Source organism: Notolepis coatsorum, assembly GCF_963971535.1.
Source record: "Notolepis coatsorum genome assembly, chromosome: 8".
In the NCBI taxonomy this organism is placed as follows: domain Eukaryota; kingdom Metazoa; phylum Chordata; class Actinopteri; order Aulopiformes; family Paralepididae; genus Notolepis; species Notolepis coatsorum.
Genome location: NC_140172.1, coordinates 96,317,591 through 96,337,974, shown reverse-complemented (window position 1 = coordinate 96,337,974; position 20,384 = coordinate 96,317,591). Strand labels below are relative to the sequence as shown.

Here is a 20,384-nt window from a genome sequence, read left to right as displayed (position 1 = left end):
CCTGTCCTCGCCGTGGTTGTGAGTCACACACATGCACATATACACAGAATATACACACACACGCACCACCACTACCGCCGCCAACCCACACACACACAGTAAATGTCACGGAGCGATGACCGTTGGAATCTCTCTCTCGTTAGGTGAAAGTCAAACTCGACACATCCAAGGGCTTTTCACGCATAGTTTCTCATATTAGGACGCCAGGACGGCTAGCCAGCCACCCCTGTGCGGATATATTTATTTGATATGTGAGATGAGGTGGAAAGGAGAAGAAGAATTGAGACTTGTGATGCTGGAGGGGCTTCAGGGTGATAAAACTAGACGGGCAGCAGGGCTACAATATAAAGATAAAGAGGTGACCGAGGTACAAGGCTGTAGTGAAGATAAAAGGGTAGTAGAGCTACATTCTCTGTGGTCCTTGACCAGGTGGGCGGGACCATACACCAGGAACTCACCATTAGGGCTGGGCAATATGGCCAAAAATGATATCACGATATCGATAACGATATCGTATCACTCGATATCGATAATTATCGATATTGTTATAAGTACTTTTTTTTTTTTTACAACAGATGTATGTTTATTTTGCAGCAATTCTTTGTCGTTGCCACCATCTTTAGTGTTACATCCGCTCACACTCCAGTTCTCAGGCTGCAGCTGGTTTGAAAGCGAAAGTAAACAAGCTTCTCTGCTGGCTGTGGCTCCAGAGGAGTTGAATAGGTCTGGCTCTGCTAGTTTCTTTTCTATCTTTTGGCGCTTTTTTGGTGGACAAACCACCGCACATGTGCACCATGACTCGTGACTGGAGACTAGCTCTGCTAGCACAGATAGCCTACTGTGTACAGACGGTTTCAAACTGTATTTTAAATTAGAAAGCAAACAAAATAAATGGACAAGAGAAAAATAAATCTCTATTTGGTCAGTATTGTCATTTGGACAAGCAAAGCCATTACTTTAAGTTGCAGGCAAGAAAGACAAGTCTGTCCACTGTATCTGGTTTTAAAACTGCCCTGTTGCAGGTTAAAAAAAATAAGATATATATTTTTTCGATATCGATTATTAACACATTGACCGCCAGCAGCAGGGGGCGCTGATCCCCCTTCATCGCCAGGTCTTTATTCAATTGATAGTTTTAGACTGCGACATTTGCGAGTGCTTAAAATATATCTTATATTATATCTATGGGTCTAATAACACCGTCGAGTCTCAGTGAGTTGCTTCCAGTCAACATGCCTGAGACAGATTGTTTTTTCATCTGTACATTTCCGTTTATACCGCTTTGAATAGAGTATGGTTTGGGTGCTTTTCAGTAATTCCAGGAAAAAGACGAGAAAAAGGCATTTTACTGTAATCCAGTCATCACGTTGTAATTTTTCGGCTGATTATCTAATCATCCTGAAATCAACGCTAGATTATCATTATATATCTCGTCGTGCATACATGAAATTACCGTCGTAGCGGGGCGCTCGCTCCCCCCCCCCCCACCGCAGTCAACGGTAATAAGCACAACACGGTCCACATAGATAGCTGTGATCGCGGTAGAAATAAATGTCAGATCAACGATCAAATTTATATATAGTGTTCTTACCTTGTATCTGATGTAATGCAAAAGAAATCCAAATATCTGATCGCAATTCCAAATACTGCTCGTGGAGGTCCGTACCACACTACCGACGTTTCACAATGACGGGCGGGCGGGGTTACTGTTCGATGCCATCATTGTATAGAACTGGCTCGCCTAAGTATTTAAACCCCGCCCGCCCGCGTCTATTCAAATACCAACCGGTTCATACTTCCGCGTTCGCGTTTTGCGAATCTGATTGGCCACTGCCGTTTCTGGTGCGATCTGATTGACCACGGACTTTTCTGGTCATGTGACATGTGCGCCCAATCGTGTGACGCGCCCATTTCCGCCTCGACCAGCAGCAAACTACCTAACGCCTAGTTTATCACTGGTTAAGCTTAGGCGACTCTGTCGAAGTTGGTTAAGGTTAGAGTTTGGAATCAGGGCTGGCGTTCTATCGCCATGCTCTAAGACAAACTCTAACCTTAACCAACTTCGAAAGAGTGCCTAAGCTTAACCGGCGAAAGAACTTACCGTCACACGATTGGTGCAACCAGAAACAGCAGTGGCCAATCAGAGCGCAAAACGCGAACGCGGAAGCATGAACCGGTTGGTATTCGAATACAGGCCGCCCGCCTGGCTCAGATCGGCTCCTAAAACACACCAGCCCATTTTCAATGAGATGCAATAGCTCTGCATGACAGTAGAGGGCGGTGTTGACCGTCTGCCAGCTCAGACAGGGTCTGAAGGGTATACCAGAGGCTGCAGCTATGAATTATGAATAGATATAGCGAATAAACGAAATAACGATCCCAAAAACGAGTTAACTCGTTTCTGGCGCTGAACGCATGGCGGGCAATAACGAGTTAACTCGTTTCCGGCGCAGATTGTGTTAAAATATATCGCAATAATTATTGTTATCGTTTTATCGCCCCAACCCTACTCACCATACCATATACCGCGACCATATTTGGCCCTCGATGATGAGAATATCTGCGATAATCAATATATTGCAAGAAATGGAATCTACCGATTCATCATGATATCTGGGTAACTGGAAGAAGAGAAATACCAAGAAAAAGAAAAAAAAGTAGGAATTATGTATTTATTCACTGAATTGACATGAAGGCTTATTAGATTATTTAGTCTGCATCACAAACTGGCCCAATTGTACATGAAACAATGTACAACTAATTGCATAGTGCCTCTTTAACACACACTGACCGCAACTTGATTATTATTAACTATTAATTATGTCCCCAATGGAAATCTTTGTTATCATCTGCAATAAAAAAAATATATATATACATCATCCGTTTTATCTAATAATGTCTGTTCACCGACATAAAAAAGAAAATATATATATATATATATATATTGATACTTAGCGCCCGTGTATCGATAACACGTCGCAAGAGGTAGTACGACTATATATCGCAGTATCGATATTTTGTCTCACCCCCATCACTGACTGCGTTTTCCATGCAAATTGATATTCCAATATCACTGGGGAAGCTCAACTATACAGCCTTTTTAGTTCTGCATGTAAACTGTCTTGTTTACAAATACCCAGTGGTGAAAAGTAATTTAAGTCTTTCTTTTTTACTCAAGTACTGTACTTAAGTACAATTTCAAGCTACTTGTACTTTACGTGACTATTTTCATTGTAGGGAACTTTATACTTTTACTCCACTACATTTCAAAGGAAATATTGTACTTTTTACTCCACTACATTTATCTGAATCCATCAGTTACTTTGAAGAAAAGGATTTTGCATAGAAAATATGGCAAAAATGTACAGTATGAAGATGATATACTTTCATATAACTCATCAACTTCAAGGAGTACGTAATCAGAGCAGCATGACTGGACCACATACCACTTTAACATAACCTATATAGGTCAATGGATCGAGGATTGAATGCTCCCAAGCACTGGAATACACAAACGTCATGTAGAATGCATTATTTTACTTTAGATACTTAAGTACATTCAAGAGCACATACTTCTCTACTTTTCTTTTTTAAAGATTTATTTGAGCATTTCTACAGCTTTTATTGGTGGTCATACAAGACCGACAGAGGAGAGGGAGAACGGGAAAGATGTGGGGAGGACATGCGACAAATCAGCCCGGGAGCGGGAGGCGAACCCAGGGCGGCCGCGTAGGTCTGCGAGGCAGTATGCGGTGCGCCACTGGGGCGCCCCATACTTCTCTACTTTTACTTAAGTAGAATTTGAATGGATGACCTTTACCAGAGTACTCATTTAATTAGGTATTTCTACTTTAAAGTAAAGGAACTGTGTACTTATTCCACCACTGCAAATACCCGGGACTATGAAAACCACTGAGGCATGTAAACACCTTATCCGATTTACAGTTGTTGGGTTTTTGCTGCCAGTGTAAGTTCTGGTTAGGGGTTTTAATGTCTTGCTCAAGGACACCGTTTTCACACACTTGCCAGGGAGGAGCCAGAATCTAACAGAGAACCTTCAGATTACCAGACGACCCGCTCCACCTCCTGAGCCACTGCCCACCTGGGGATGCATGGGATATTTGCAATCAGGATATAAAGTTGCATAAAAACATCTCATCCCATAGTTGCAAGATCTCAACTGGGATATTGGGGAGAATCAGGAATACTACCGTTTGTGTGTGTCAAGGCCCTTGTGATTAAGGAGGCTATTGAAATGGATTGGCATTTGGCTTGGAGGGGTGATTGGCTGTTGCGTGGTTACAGTAGAGCTCAGATAGTGACCTGTGATTGGCTGTTGGCTTGGAGGGGTGATTGGCTGTTGCGTGGTTACAGTAGAGCTCAGATAGTGACCTGTGATTGGCTGTTGGCTTGGAGGGGTGATTGGCTGTTGCGTGGTTACAGTAGAGCTCAGATAGTGACCTGTGATTGGCTGTTGGCTTGGAGGGGTGATTGGCTGTTGCGTGGTTACAGTAGAGCTCAGATAGTGACCTGTGATTGGCTGTTGGCTTGGAGGGGTGATTGGCTGTTGCGTGGTTACAGTAGAGCTCAGATAGTGACCTGTGATTGGCTGTTGGCTTGGAGGGGTGATTGGCTGTTGCGTGGTTACAGTAGAGCTCAGATAGTGACCTGTGATTGGCTGTTGGCTTGGAGGGGTGATTGGCTGTTGCGTGGTTACAGTAGAGCTCAGATAGTGACCTGTCACGTCTAACATCACACAGAGAGAATCAAGTGCTAGTTGCAGGGAGGTCTTAACGGAAAATATTGACTCGTTGACTAGTCATAGTCATCAGACTCTTAGGGCTAGATCCACAAAGAATGGATTGCACGGTGGTAATTTCACCCTTACTTACAATTTATTATGAATTGAAAATGGGGGACCCTGATGTAAACAAGACGAAAGTCTCTCTCTGGTCTGCATCCCCTTAACAATTGTTGATTGAATGAAAATGTTATTAACACATCCGGTGCCGTTAACGTAGAACTAAGTTTCTGTCGCCCAACCGCTGAGTGCCGGAAACGTAGATCTACGTTTTTCTCACAGTATTTCTTTTAATCGCTATTGCCATTCATAATTCAGCGGGACACCTTGTGCATACTGTTCTGAGTGTGTCTGAGCTGGCAGACGGTCTTATACTGCCCTCTAATGCCTTCGGCCATTATTGCACTCCATTAGGAACGGGGTAGTTTCTTTTCTCTACCGAGCTGCGGTGTGGGGGCGGGTCCTAAATACTCTGTCAAAACACACGCTTGTAGGGATGGTCTAAACCATATTGCATGCTTGCACGAGGAAGGATAATAATGATGATCTAGCGTTGATTTCAGGAAGATTCGATAATCAGCCGAAAAATTACAACGTGTTTATTGAATTACACAAAAACGCTGTTTTCGTGTCTTTTTCCGGGAATGACTCAAACTATATTCATATTCAAAACGGTATAAAACGGAAATGTACGGATGAAAAAATTATCTGTTTTTTTGCACGTTGACTGGAAGCAACTCACTGACACTCGACGGCGTTATTAGACCCATAGCTATACCATAAAATATAGGTTTAGCTCTACAAACTACAACTACGTTTACATGGGGTTAATGGACGGCAAGGCCAGGTCACTTCCCGGAAGGGGCGTGGCACTCAATGTGTTAACAGATTGCAGAATGGGTACAATACAGTACGGCTCAATACACACAATTGTTAAGGGGATGCAGACTAGAGAAAGACTTTCGTCTTGTTGAAAAGGGTCCCCCATTTTCAATTCATAATGAATTGTAAGTAAGGGTGCAATTAGCACTGTGCAATCCATTCTTTGTGGATCTAGCCCTTAGACTCTGTAAAATTCTGTTTCCCATATACATTCGTGCAGAAGGACCCCTCTAAATCTAGTGTTTACCAGAGATGTGCTTATCTTTTTTTCTTTCAGTAAATAAGTCCTTCAGTGTGAAAAAGAAAACATAAAAAAGTACTACTTGACTAACAAAGTTGTTGACATCCGAGACCAATCTGCTGGGTCCATGGCCTCGGATGGAGCAGCAGCCTGAGCCCTAATAGAGATCTCTTGGACCGGCTTCTCAGAGGTGAATGTATGGGCGAGGTCAGCAGCGAGACAGTGAGTGGTTGTGAGTGCTGCTGACGTGCCTTTGGTCGCTGTGCAGGAGTGACTGCAGGTGGCCTCTCTCCTCCCATTACCTTCACTGTCCGTTCGCACACAGCCACAGATTACACAAGTAGGGACACTATCCACTCTGTGTACTACCTGGACCCGGGACAGAATGCTCTGTGTGTGTGTGTACTATGTACATGTCAGTTCATGCACGCCAGTGTGACGAGCATGCCTGTGCATGGTGTTTATACATAATGGTGTGTGTGTGTGTGTTCCCAAGACCATCTACCTTGTGACAAGATCAACCTGAAAGGTAAAATGCGGAGCAGGCAACATGTCCGACCCTCTGCTTGTCACCCCCCCCCCGGAACACCTCCGGCCCTTAGGGCCAATAGCTAGCAGCCTGTCAGCCTCAAGCTATCAAGTGCACTGGGGCCGTCACCAACGATTATTTTGTTATAGATTAATCTGTTGATTATTTTTTATCAATTAGTTGATTCATTTAAACGATAATTGATTCTATTTGCAATTGAATATTTCTAAATGTTTTACTAGTATCCTCAGGTCACATGGGTAGTTAGTTGCCTCTTTGACACCACCTACTGAATACCCAGAGTAGGAGATGAGCCATGAAGTTTATTTATGTCTATAAATGCTGTGTAGTGTGGATGCCTACTGTACATGAGTAGGGTGAGTAAACTGCATGCCATTACTGCTTTTTATCTATCGACTCATTATAGCTACTTTATTATCTTGAAATAATATAACACCTGCCCGTTACTATCACATTGTTTATCATTACATACAATGTATAGCAAAATGCTGAAAAACTGGGAACAAAATGTACTTTTTAGCTTTAGATTAAAAAAACTACCAGCCAGAGAGATTTTTTACCGGCCAAAAATTATAAATAGTTTTTTAGTATATCTCCATGAATTATTATATATATTGTGTGTTATCTCTCCACTCCATGCTATGGTAGTGCTTGTGCCAGCACAGGAGATACGATAAAAAAAAAAAATAAAAAAAAAAATATATATATATATATATATATAGGCTATATACATATTGATTTTATCTTCCTTTTGAATAAAATAGGCTGAGGAATCAGGATTGTTAAAGCTAATTAGCCTAATCCATGTCAAAAAGAGTAGCCTATAGGAAATGTATACACACACACACACGCACAAGAGAGAGGGAGAATAGCTTATAGCAGACTTAATGATTTTACAATATTTTTGCTAATGAAGTGAAATATTTTTATAGTGTAACTTTTGGCTACTTCATTGATCACCATCATTGAAGGTACAGAGAGAGAGAGAGAGAGAGAGAGAGCGAGAGAGAGAGAGAGAGAGAGAGAGAGAGAGAGAGAGAGAGAGAGAGAGAGAGAGAGAGAGAGAGAGAGAGAGAGAGAGAGAGAGAGAGAGAGAGAGAGAGAGAGAGAGAGACAGGCACGTCTCTCTCATCACAGCTGGGAGATGAGCTTAGTGGTGCAGCAGAGGAACCGGTTTGAAAATCGCTCAAGTCTTCCCGGTTAAACGTGTTTGTTCAGCACAAGGATTTCCGGCATTTAGGAATGAGAATAATTTCAACAAGGACAGTTGCCATTTCTAGTAGCATGTTCTAATCAGAGTAAAACTATTTTAACAACGACAACATAATGCAGAGCTTGTTGGATCAGCTTCTTGCCGTCTTCTGTCTGTCAACGTGGTTTAGACGTGGAGTTCATTGCTGGGTTAAGTACTTCTATTCTATTCACATAATATGCTTATGCGTTTCACAAACAGTTTTTTCCCCACAGCAGTCCGAACACTGAACACCCTGGCCCGCCCCCCTTTGCACAAACGGGCAAGCATCTGTCACCGACCGACACTGTTACCGTGACTGTCCTATTGTATTTATGTATATATGTGTTGACGTTTTTGATGTTTGATGTCTGTTTCATGTTTTTATATAACCAGTGCTCAACATCTGTACCGAAATCAATTACCACCAACCATCGTTGTGTGGCATTAAAGTATCTTGTATCTTGTTGTACTACATATATCTATTCTATTCACATATATGCTTACCACTTGTATCTATTGCTATGTCCGCCCATTACAATCACGCAAACGGTCTAATGCCTGTCCCGTCTCCCTGTGAGTGGCTGTCTCAGAGTGATGATCGGAGTGTTGGACGTCCCATGATGATGACCGTGAGGATGCGACCCTCTCTGCACCGCCCCTTTGCCTCAAATAGATCTGCCATCAGCTCTATTTTTTATCTTTCAAAATGTTCAGTTGCTATCGCATGCACTTATCTGTGTTTCATTACACATATGAGTGCATGCTTACCAACTGTTCGCCTGTTTTATTGCAACACTACCATCACCGACATCTAAGAAGGGAGATCCCCCCTTGAATGGCCCTTCTAAGGTTTCTCTCCTCCACATTGTCTGTGGTGCATTTTTTCCTATTGTGAGTTATTCCTTACCTTCGCACAGGGTATGTCTGGGAGTGTTGCATTTATTTTAAATTTTTTGGTGTTTTTGTTTTGTTCTTGATTTATTGTGATGTTTCTTCTTGACTTGTTTAACACTTTCCTGGCCAACCACGTATATATACGTTATTGGGATCCGACCTCTGGAGGCCAACCACGTATATATATACGTTATCGACTCGTTTTTGCTTTTATTCCATTTTAATATCCTACTCAATGTCACGGAGCTGTATGTTGCCTGGAAAATGCCTTTGGGATTCGGAAAAGTGCAGTACCGATCAGATCCTGGTACAAACAACCTCACGCAAAGTGAAACCTTGTTATGAGAAGCTGGCCTCATAGAGTGAGATTAGACGGGCCCCAATGGCCCTGAATGTGTTAACACTTTCGCGACCGCTGGGACCCGTCTAATATAGTGGTTGAGGACCAGCTTTTGTAAACAGACCTGTGTCTTTTTGTAGAGCTAAATCTATACTTTATAGTATTGCTATCTGTCCATTCTCATTGTCAATTGAGTTCATAAACCGTCCCTTCAAAATGGCTTAAAGAAAAAAAAAATGCATCAATAGGTTGTCATTTTATAGCGCCGTGAATATAAGCATTATAGCGGATTTTGTCTCGTATATTTTCTGGGAGGCTAGATAAATGGCTAATAGCTGCTAACGTTATATCCAACGGCATTTCCGTTTTACAGATGCTAAAGAAATAACTCCAACTGCATATTAGTCTATTTGCCATCCCACAGAGCCCCATTGTGAACCCGGAAATTTCGGAACCACCAACGTTTTATGATGGATATGGATAGTACGGATCCCCAGCACTCAGAAACTGCCGGATGCTAAGTTGTAAATGTTGGGCAACTTTTTTTATTTGCATAATTAGCATACATTTGCATAATCGCCTAAATGGTCAAATCTCAGAAACTACTTGATCAATTTCAACAATGTTGGAGTTGTTTTGGGGGTTATTCGGGATACTGAATCCATTTATGATACTTAAGAGAAGAAAAAAGTTTCAAAATTGCAATATTTACTGGAATTTACCTGCCATTGCCGATTGAATGAAGATTCGCTTCTGTGTCGTCAAATGTTGTGCTTAGTCAACAACGTGAGGCGGCCTGGAGATATAGCTCTAAGGTGGAAGAGCTGATCAGCAGAGGGAAGCAGTAATCCAACAACTGTGAGAATTTCAAACAGTAGGCTATCTTTCCTTCTTTCAGATTTTTGATACACTGTTTCTCCATCAAGAAAGCTTTTTCATAATTCGGATAGCATTTTACTACATGTAACTTCAGTGTCAACCAAGAATGATATGCAATTCGAAATTGGCCCCTGTAAAAAAAAGAAATGGTGGAGCTGAAAAATCTAGAATTAAAAAACAAAAATTGCTAGTAAAAGACGCAGAACAATATTTGAAAATTACAGACCTGTTTAGTAGAGGAAGGAACAAGTGACTTGCTGCGAAACATGCTGGTGATGTAGAGTAGGACAGTTTAATTGGGGGAGAGACAGAGAGAGTGACGGACACAGAGACAGACACAGAGAGAGAGAGAGAGAGAGAGAGAGAGACACATACACAGAGAGAGAGACACGCAGAGCGAGAGACACACACACAGAGAGAGACACACACAGAGAGAGAGACACACAGAGAGAGAGAGACACACACACACACACGGAGAGACACACAGAGAGAGTGAGAGACACACACAGAGAGAGACACAGCGAGAGAGAGAGAGACACACACACAGAGAGAGAGACACACACACACACAGAGAGACACACGCACAAAGAGAGAGAGAGACACACACAGAGAGAGAGAGAGAAAGAGAAAGAGAGAGAGAGACACATACACAGAGAGAGAGACACACACACAGAGAGAGACACACACAGAGAGAGAGAGACAAAAACAGAGAGAGAGACACACACATAGACACACACACAGAGAGAGAGAGAGAGAGAGAGAGAGAGAGAGAGAGAGAGAGAGAGAGAGAGAGACACACACACACACACGGAGAGACACAGAGAGACACAGAGAGAGAAAGAGAGAGAGAGACACACACACACACAGAGAGAGACACAGCGAGAGAGAGAGAGAGAGAGAGACACACACACACAGAGAGAGAGAAACACACAGACAGAGAGAGAGAGAGACACAGAGAGAGAGACACACACACACACAGAGACACACACACACAAAGAGAGAGAGAGACACACAGAGAGAGAGAGAAATTACTACCCGATTGAGTGACTATTTTGTAAATTAATATGTTTCTTGTTGATTGTCTTTACTGTTATTACTAATATTATGATATTTTATTGCTTAATATATATGTTATTGTTTGTATGTTGAACTTGCTTTGGCAATAAGTATGTTAATATTTCATGCCAATAAAGCCTATTTGAATTTGACACACACAGAGAGAGACACACAGAGAGAGAGAGAGAGAGAGAGAGAGAGAGAGAGAGAGAGAGAGAGAGAGAGAGAGACACACAGAGAGACACAGAGAGAGAGACACGGAGAGAGAGAGAGAGAGAGAGAGAGAGAGAGAGAGAGAGACACAGAGAGAGAGACACACAGAGAGAGAGAGACACACAGAGAGAGAGAGAGAGACCTGGAAAGCGAACAGGCTCTTGGACTGGGTGTCTGGGAGGAAGTGGGGGGTCTTTTGATGTTGATTAAATGGCAAGCAACTAATGTCATGAGTGCAAAATTAAAGGACAATAAATCGAATCTAACTGAAATTGTGTAGCACAGACCTTTCTATGGATCAAAACCTCAATATTATTATGGTGTAGTTAATACTTCATGTATCCTTAATCCCTAGGCTAATGAGGCACTAAGATGTTAGTAAAAAAAAGAAAACGTATGCCAATGACAGGAAGTAACGGTATATATGTGTGTGTGTGTGTGTGTGTGTGTGTGTGTGTGTGTGTGTGTGTGTGTGTGTGTGTGTGTGTGTGTGTGTGCATGTGTGTGTGTGTGTATGTGTGTGTGTGTGTGTGTGTGTGCACTGTGCACGAGTGCACATCTAGGGGCGGGGTGTAGATTTAATCTCCCTGATGTTGACTCCTTAGCCACAGCCTTGGGTTGTTTAATACTGGACGAGTGTTACATAACGGCCGTTGTGTGGGCCGGTGCGTGGGCTGGTGCATCTGAATGAATGTCCTGGGCTGCAACAAAGATACAATGGTAAACCACCATCCATATCTTCCTCATTCCTGGTTGTGTCTGTGTGAAATCTCTCCCCAATCAGGTTCAAATGTTCTCGAGGTCATGTCCTACAAAGTATCCTCTATACTATAGTCTGCCCCATTGTTCTGACCAGGATTATTACATTCCTTTTGGCCTCCTTCCTGAGTCTGACGTGGACGAGAAACCCATCTATAGTCCTAGTTATCAAATTCTTGGTTTGCAATGGTTTTGCACCTTGTGGGTAAATCTACAACTCCTGTTTCCTCATTGTCTCACTGCTTGGTCCCTAACAAGGAAAAATGGGCATTCTAAACACTCTGTGCAAGGCCTCTATTAGGCGGTAAATTGTTCTTGCTGTCCAAATGTAATCATTTCAGTGTCCTCTAAAACTTTCTAATTGACTGAAAATGCACCAAAATGAGTTGAAATTTGGTAGATTCCAGTAAATATTGCAATTCCGAAACTCTTGAGTATCATAAATGGATTCAGCATCCCGAATAACCCCCAAAACCACTCCAACATTGTTGAAATTGATCAAGAAGTTTCCGAGATTTGTCCATTTAGGTGATTATGCAAATGTATGATAATTATGCAAATAAAAAAAGTTGCCCAACATGTACAACTTAGCATCCGGCAGTTTCTGAGTGCTGGTGACCCATACTATCCATATCATAAAAGTTTGGTGGTTCCAAAAAAGGGGGGGGCGGGGGACGTAGTTTATTATTATTGATTACCAATAACAGTGTTCGTGTAACTAGCCACATACGCTGATCGGCTGGTTGCGTATCATAGCAAGCTCTGATCAGCATGTAATTTACGTGAAAAAGATCTTACCATGAGCCGGTGGGATACCCCGAGCATTTCCCCGTTATCGATCGGCATCTGGTAGATCGATATGTCCATTGGCTGATGATAAATCCCCTTATTACATGGTGAAATCTGCGATTCGAAACGTAATCCACGGTACAGGATGCCGATTCAGAATCCGGCTACTAAAAAAAGTGATCCGTTCGCCCACAGGGCACATTACAGTAGCGCGATAGCGCCCCTAAGAGGATCTGGCCAGTATTGCATCTTCTCGAATTCACAGACTATGGAATATCTGCAATGCCGCTCCGAGACCTTGAACCGGTTATTAAAATGGAATAAAAGCAATAACAACTTGCCACGGCTATATACGTGATTCTGTCCACAACGCATGGATTCGAAACCCGTTTAAACTCGTGGTCGGGCGGCAAAGTGTTAAAGAAGATGTGTCCGGCCCAAAACTAACGTGTTACGTGTAGTTTATTCATCTTTTTACATTTATTTCACCAGGTAAGAAGCTTGAGCTCAAAGAGCTCTTTTTCGAGCAACACCTGACATAAAAAACAACAACAAACAACCATACAGGACAGTAAATGAACATAGATAAAAGATAAATATAAAAAGAGCAAGCAGCAGGCGGCTGGGTGGCGCAGCGGACATTGCGCTTGTCACCAACGCAAGAGACACCGGTATCGAATCCGGCTGTCAGCTTTGCCTCCGGCTTGGGCCGGCCGTCATACTGACTCAATTGGCAGAGTTAGCGGGAGGGGAGTCGATGGGTGGTAATCTGGACGTTGTAAACAGCGACTCCTACAGGTCGGTCAGGGCGCCTGCACAGCAAAGACAGGAAAATGGTGGGGGCAGTGTGAGCCTCCTACACGTTACTCCTCGCCAATGAGAGTCCGCGCTGGCAGGTGAAAAGATGTGACTGGCTGCCTCCACATGTATCGGAGGGGACATGTGATGGGCTTCTATCCTCCCTACGACCGGCCAGTGGGGGGCACATGCAAGCAACGATCAAGACAGGGGAGGGGAGAATTGGCACAGCTAAATTGGGATGGGAGAAAAAAAAATTTAAAATGGAGAAAAAAGTGGATAAAAAAATAAAAAGAGCAAGCAGCAGCCCGGTAGAGCAAATAATGCTTAACCTGAGAAGCATTTGCACACTCTCATATCGGTCATTAAAATGTCAATAATTAGGGCTAGATCCACAAAGAATGGATTGCACGGTGCTAATTGCACCCCTTACTTACAATTCATTATGAATTGAAAATGGGGGACCCTGATGTAAACAGGGTGATTGCGCTGTGATTGATTGAATGAAAATTGTATTAACAGATTGCAGAATGGGTACAATACAGTACGGCTCAATACACACAATTGTTAAGGAGATGCAGACCAGAGAAAGACTTTCGTCTTGTTTACATCAGGGTCCCCCATTTTCAATTCATAATGAATTGTAAGTAAGGGTGCAATTAGCACCGTGCAATTCATTCTTTGTGGATCTAGCCCAGGGGTCAGCAACCTTTTTGACATGGAGTGCCTGTTTGAAATATAGTTGTAACTAGTGTGCCTCAACAATATTCCATGCATCGTAATTTTTTTTTCTCATAATCAGGTATTTTTAATGATAATTTTTACATTATTACCATCATTATCATTATCATTATTGTTATTGTTATTATTAACAATATTATTATGATGGTTGTATCAACCCTAAATCTGAGTTGGGGGGGGGGATGCAATGCAGACAAACAGCTGCATACAGACCATTTCACTCACATTTGCCCATTCATTTTTGGACACATCACACACCATCGGTGTGTGTACTGTACGTGTGCTGTCATAGCTCCACCTACAGGCCTAATGGAGAACACCAGGAGAACACCAGGATGTGAATGGAGGGTGAATGTGAGGTATATCGTGTAAATAAGTTTTGATTGATCGCAAGACTACACTGTAAAAAAAATAATAATAATAAGTTACCACAACTTAAAAATATTGAGTTCAGTTACTGTGCATTAAGGTTTTTAGTTTTCAATCCATAATAAGTTAACAGAAAAATAAGTACACAACCACATTATTTCAACCTAATAAAACTATGTTTATTGTCATTGTTTTAAGAACACAAGTTGACTTGGTAATACTCACATTTTGAGTAAAAAAAAGGCTTTTAACATGTGCAATGTTCAATGAAATAGAAAAATAAATAATAAAATGTGTTGATTAATCCCACTGGTCACAATGGTGACCGTAATAATGTTTTTGTTATAAGGCTCTGCAAATGTTACTGAATGATGTAGCAATGTATTTCCAGCTAAATTGAAATAATAAACAAATAAATGGTCTCAATTAAATATGTGGTAGTAAAAAGAACCTGTGGGAGGATTTCAACAAGATAAATGCGACAACAGTGCAAAATATTTCACTATAATATTTCAAAGCAAATTTTTTTTTTTTTTTATAAAATGCTGCCCCCTGTGCCTATGAAAATGCCCCTGCGTGCCTATGCAGGCACGCATGCCTAGGGTTGCCTACCCCTGATCTAGCCCGTAGTGTTTTAAAACTGTGCAAAGTAATAAAAGCCTGGGCCCTCATTTATCAATTTTTCTCAGAAAGTATTCTATTTTCATACGTAAGCACAGAATTTAGAATGTGTGCACGCACAAAAGAAACGGGACTTATCACACGTGCGTACACAGGTCCTACGCACACCTGTCTTGATAAATATGACTTTGATCCTACGTTTGAGCTCGTGCACTGTTTTAAGTATTTGCATACCAGAACCGCCCCGATTAACCATATACGGTAATGGAACACCCCCATGAAATGTGGAAAAGTGGACTAACCCGAGCGAACTCTGAGAGACTTCACTGAGAGCGAGATTGATCACAGAGGTCCAACCAACAAATTGAACGTATACAGCATTTCCCGTTGTGAACAATCTTATTTGGAAACATGACACACAGAATAATAGTATTTAGCGTTTTATTTTAAACAATATTTAATCGTATGATTATAGATATTTTTAGAGAATAAATAAATCCAATGAAGTTACCAAGTTCACAGACAACTCTGCGCTCTAATGCCTATTATGTGCGCTCGTCATGAGCCCGTTCTGGTCAGAGTCATATGGCTTCAGTGGATAACTATGATCTGCATTTAAGTGAATATGAATGAGACTCCGGCCACCGGCACATTATCAGCCAAAATGCGCATCGCAGATTATCTGTACATTGACCAAGTGGAATCCCGTTCACATTACTGATTACTGATGGAGCAAACTCTGAGAAATTGTTCACAGAGGCGCTGCCGAACCAAGATATAATATGATGTGTATAATATAATGTGTGTAGAGGCATATGATACAATCTATTTTGTTGTTGGTATTAGGCAGCCTATATGAAGTACATACTGTATAATAGCAGCCAGCCCATAGCCTACATTATGCAACAGTAACTTGCGCATATAATACACAGCCCTGCGAAGCCTGCATACAGTAAACTAACTTGATCATTAATCTAGCTGTTGTATCTTTACGCTTATGAAAACATTAAATAATATGTATAGGCTGTAGGCCGTCGCTTTAGCCTATATTCTCAAATTGCATTTAATGGCTGAATGAATGAAAACTTTATTTAACAGATTGCAGAATGGGTACAATACAGTACAGCTCAATACACACAATTGTTAAGGGGATGCAGACCAGAGAAAGACGTTTGTCTTGTTTACATCAGGGTCCCCCAACTAGAGTCCTCGATATCCTCGCGGACGGACCAGTATACCTTTATATCATATTCATATTCATATCATAGTTTACTCTATCAGCCTACCAGCATGTAATACGTTCTTTGTTAGAACTCAACTCGTTATTATTTTGCGCATAGATTGCAGAAATACGGGAACGTTTTGATTTAGGCTTTGACACAGAATACAAGTCATGATATCACCCACACGATATATGCTCTGTGTCCAGAGCATGTATGCTTTTCATTCATGTAAGACACATTTATTGCAAGGGTTTTGTATACACATACACTCAACAAATAACCTCTGTCTGTTCTCGGTGCAATGCGTTTATATCGTGGGTGTTCATATGACTTGTATTCTGCTTACAGCTTCGGGGTTCCACTTATTACGTTTAACAATGGCAAAGCCTTTTAAATATAATCAAAACGTTCCCGTATTTCTGCAATATATGCGCAAAATAATAACGAGTTGAGTTACGCGGAGCGCAGTCAGTGCTTATTTCCGCATTGTAAAAATATTCTACCACCGGGCGCCAACTACGCATGGTCCGACCTGTGCTTAAATATACGCACAAAGTCAAGCACAAGTTCAAATTAATAAATCCCACACTTTGCTTAGAAATTATCGTACGCACGGGTTACGCACATATCTGTGCGTACGTCACGTTGATAAATGAGGACCCAGGAGTTTAAGTGAAGTCCATTCCAGGTAAATGGAGCAGAGTACACAAAAGCCCTCTTCCCAAACAACCTACCTTCTTGTACAAAGTGCAGAGATGAGTGAGAGTCTGAGAGATCTACAGCCAGTAATAGTGAGTACATACGGCTGTGTTTTCCATACTATGTAAATACCAGACAGGTTTCGGGAAGCAAGTAAACTTCCGGTGTGAGTGAGACACAGTTCAATGAGCTGCAGGGCCTGTGTGTAGTAATGGTTTTCCTAGGAGGTGAATCACACGAATTACACAACACTGATGTGTAACCCATCTCACCCTGCGTTTATCTTTAACCTCTTACTGTTCTAGAGGCGTTGAATGAATATAAACTAGTATAACGAAACATGTGTGAGCCCTGTATATAGATAGTTATTAATATTTATTGTTATATTATAGAAATGTGTGCATTGAAATGTCTGTAAAGTCTTGACGACATTGAAAATGAGGGTGACCTCAATTGTCTTTGAGTATAAATAAAGGTTGATTTCTTGATCCTCCAATCACAACTGTTGCTTACCTCAGAAGTAACAGTTGTGATTGGAGGATCAAGAAAAGAGGACTGGGTTTGAGATTGGTCTATTGAAGATAACATTTATTGGCGTCTCCAGCATGTATGCTTGTGTATGAAAATAGACTCTTAACCTTAAATCTTTTTCCAAGTGTTATTTCTGTCCAGCACCAAGACCCTCGTTTAGACCTACTTGTTTAGATGAGTGTGCTTTAGTACTTGTTGTCAGTACAATGAAAATCTTGTTTTTCAATCTCGTTTTTTTAGCAGAAGGTATGTTGACATAAGATTACCCAAAATGTTAGAGCTGTTGTTGTGAAAATTATGGACTAAAGCCCTTTGATGTCTATCCCCATGGATATCAACTAAATGAAGCCATTTCAGACATCTGCTTTCTTTGAAATATTGTATAATACACAACATATGCGTTACTCTGATTGGCTCATAGGTCTACCTCTACTGTAGCGGTGTGTGGTGCGCACCAGCAGGATCCTTACCAGTCAAGCAGCGAGTGCAGCGGTTTGAGAACTACGGGTTGCGACCCAAAGTGGGGTCGTGGGTAGGTGACAGTACTTGGCAAGTAAAAGAAATATATATATAAGAAATAAATAAAGACATTTATGTTCTGGCAACATATTTTGGCTAAATAGGCCTCGTTTTATAAATGTGTATTGATAACATAGTGCTGTAATAGAATTTTCTAATAAATATGCATGATCAAGTTCAACAACGTGTGCTTTTATTTTGATATTCCTCAATTCCATGTTGAAATTACGCGATACCTTAAGTGTGGGGTCGCCAAAAAATAAATCCTAAATGAAATGGGGTCGTGGTATAAAAAGGTTTGAGAACCCCTGATCTAGTGGATCTCTAGAGGGACCCATCTGACACCTATATAGACCCCCTTGAGTCCATTTCTATTTCCAGCCTGGAGTAACTCACCCATGACGGTGAGCAGCATCTTCCGGCTGCCGATGCCGGGGGCCTTCTTCACCTTGCACTGGTAGGTGCCCGTGTCCGTGGACTTCAGCCCCGTCAGGTTGATGGAGGCGTCGCCGTTCTTCGGGTCGGCGGAGTTGAAGTGGGCGCGGCCCTTCATATCGGCGTGGTAGTCCTCGTAGGCCCGGTCCCCCGCATAGAGAATCACCTAGAGATGAAGAAGAAGAGAAGGTGAGACAGGAGGAAGAGTCTAAGAGACGGGGATGCATTGATTCTAGGGGGGGGGGTGTGAACCTCTTGGCTTCACCGCCAAACACAATTATGATTAAAATGTTCTATATTTGGAAACGATTCGATTAGATACTAATTAGTTTGAGTGCAATTTTATTGTTAAGCTCTGCTTAAAAAGTGTTATGAAAAAAAAAAAAATCTTAGGGCGGCTACGTGGCGTAGTGGGCAAGGCGCTCGCCACGAATGACGGAGACGCTGGGCTTGCCTGTTCGAGCCCAGCGCTCCACATTGCTTTCAGTTTAGCTGGCCGTCCGTACTAATACACATTGGCCGTATTAGGGGGTGGGAAACTGATGGGTGGGGATCGGGCGTTGTGGACAGCGACTCCTACAGGTCGGTTGGTGCGCCTGCGCAGTAGAATCAGGAAGTGTCGGGGGTAGCGTGAGCCTCCCACGCGTTACTCCTCGCCACTGAGAGATCAAGCTGCGCAGGTGAAAAGATGCGACTGCTGTTACCTCAAGTACCGGAGGGGACTTGTGCTATGTATGACTTAGTCCACATTGCAGCCGGCTTGTGGGAGGCAAGAAACAGCGTTCGTGACAGGGGAGGGTTGAATTGGATGATACAAAAAATTGGGATGGGAAAAAATATAGAAAATGGGAGAAAAAAGTGGATAAAAAAAAAAAAAAACATTTTCCTTTTTATCTGTAGTATAAAAAAAGAAAAACGTGTATTATGCTAATGATCTGAATCTATATAGTTACAAGGCATTGAGTGTGTTGGATTGTTGCCTTTTGAATCCATGTATAAATCCAAATTTATGTATCGATACACCCCTAATATTTTTTTATCATCGATCAATACTGATACGAAAACCATTTTTTCAGAAAAAAATATTCTGATTACGAGCACCGTCCATTGTTGTAACAGAAAAGTAAGAACTCTGGATCCGATTATGGTCAATGGACAAAAATGGCTCAAAATCCAACCAAGGTGGAACCTCAAAACACCCTGTATGCAGCATGAGCATGTCTTCCTCTGGCCCTCGCTCAACCCAGCTGTTGTAGTCAGTAAATTGTAAACTTCAAATAAAAGATTAGCCTAATTAAAAAAGGTATTCAAAAATATTTTTTTTTCAACACTGGTGGGAGTTGTGTAATGATATATATCATTAATGTTATATCTTTTCCTGACATCAGGGAAAAATCGACCCAGACGACGGCCTCAAGATTCTTTATTCAGGAGAGAAACCCCTGATGTCCTACAGTCTGGCTGTTTTTCACACGCGGCACTGCAGAGAAATGGACATGGAGCAAACAAAGCTACCCCTGTGCAGTTAAATCAACACCTACTGTGTCAACAGAGAGCTGTAGCCCCGAGCTCTACCACCCTCCCAGCTCTACCCCCCTCCTCCTCCTCCTCCATCCATCTGGCCCAGAAACTAAAAGGCTACAAGGAAATGCCAGGAGATGAAGGCCAGGTGTATAGTAGCAAGACAGGAGAAGCTCCCAACAGAAGCACGGCGCACTAGATAAAAAAACAAAGCAACACTAGACCCACAAGGAGAGGAAGGGAGAGAAAAAGCAAACAGCAATGAAAAATAACTCCCAATATTCTCCCT

The 20,384-nt window shown here is 41.9% G+C and overlaps 1 protein-coding gene across 1 annotated transcript in view; it reads right to left on the bottom strand.

Annotated features, from left to right (window-relative positions):
• Window positions 1-20,384, bottom strand: part of cxadr (CXADR Ig-like cell adhesion molecule) — a 140,359-nt gene that overhangs the window by 15,294 nt on the left and 104,681 nt on the right. Inside the window, exon 3 of the mRNA XM_084320865.1 lies at window positions 18,536-18,740. Within this exon, the coding sequence (XP_084176991.1) occupies window positions 18,536-18,740 (205 nt within the window). The remainder of the gene's footprint in view (window positions 1-18,535; window positions 18,741-20,384) is intronic.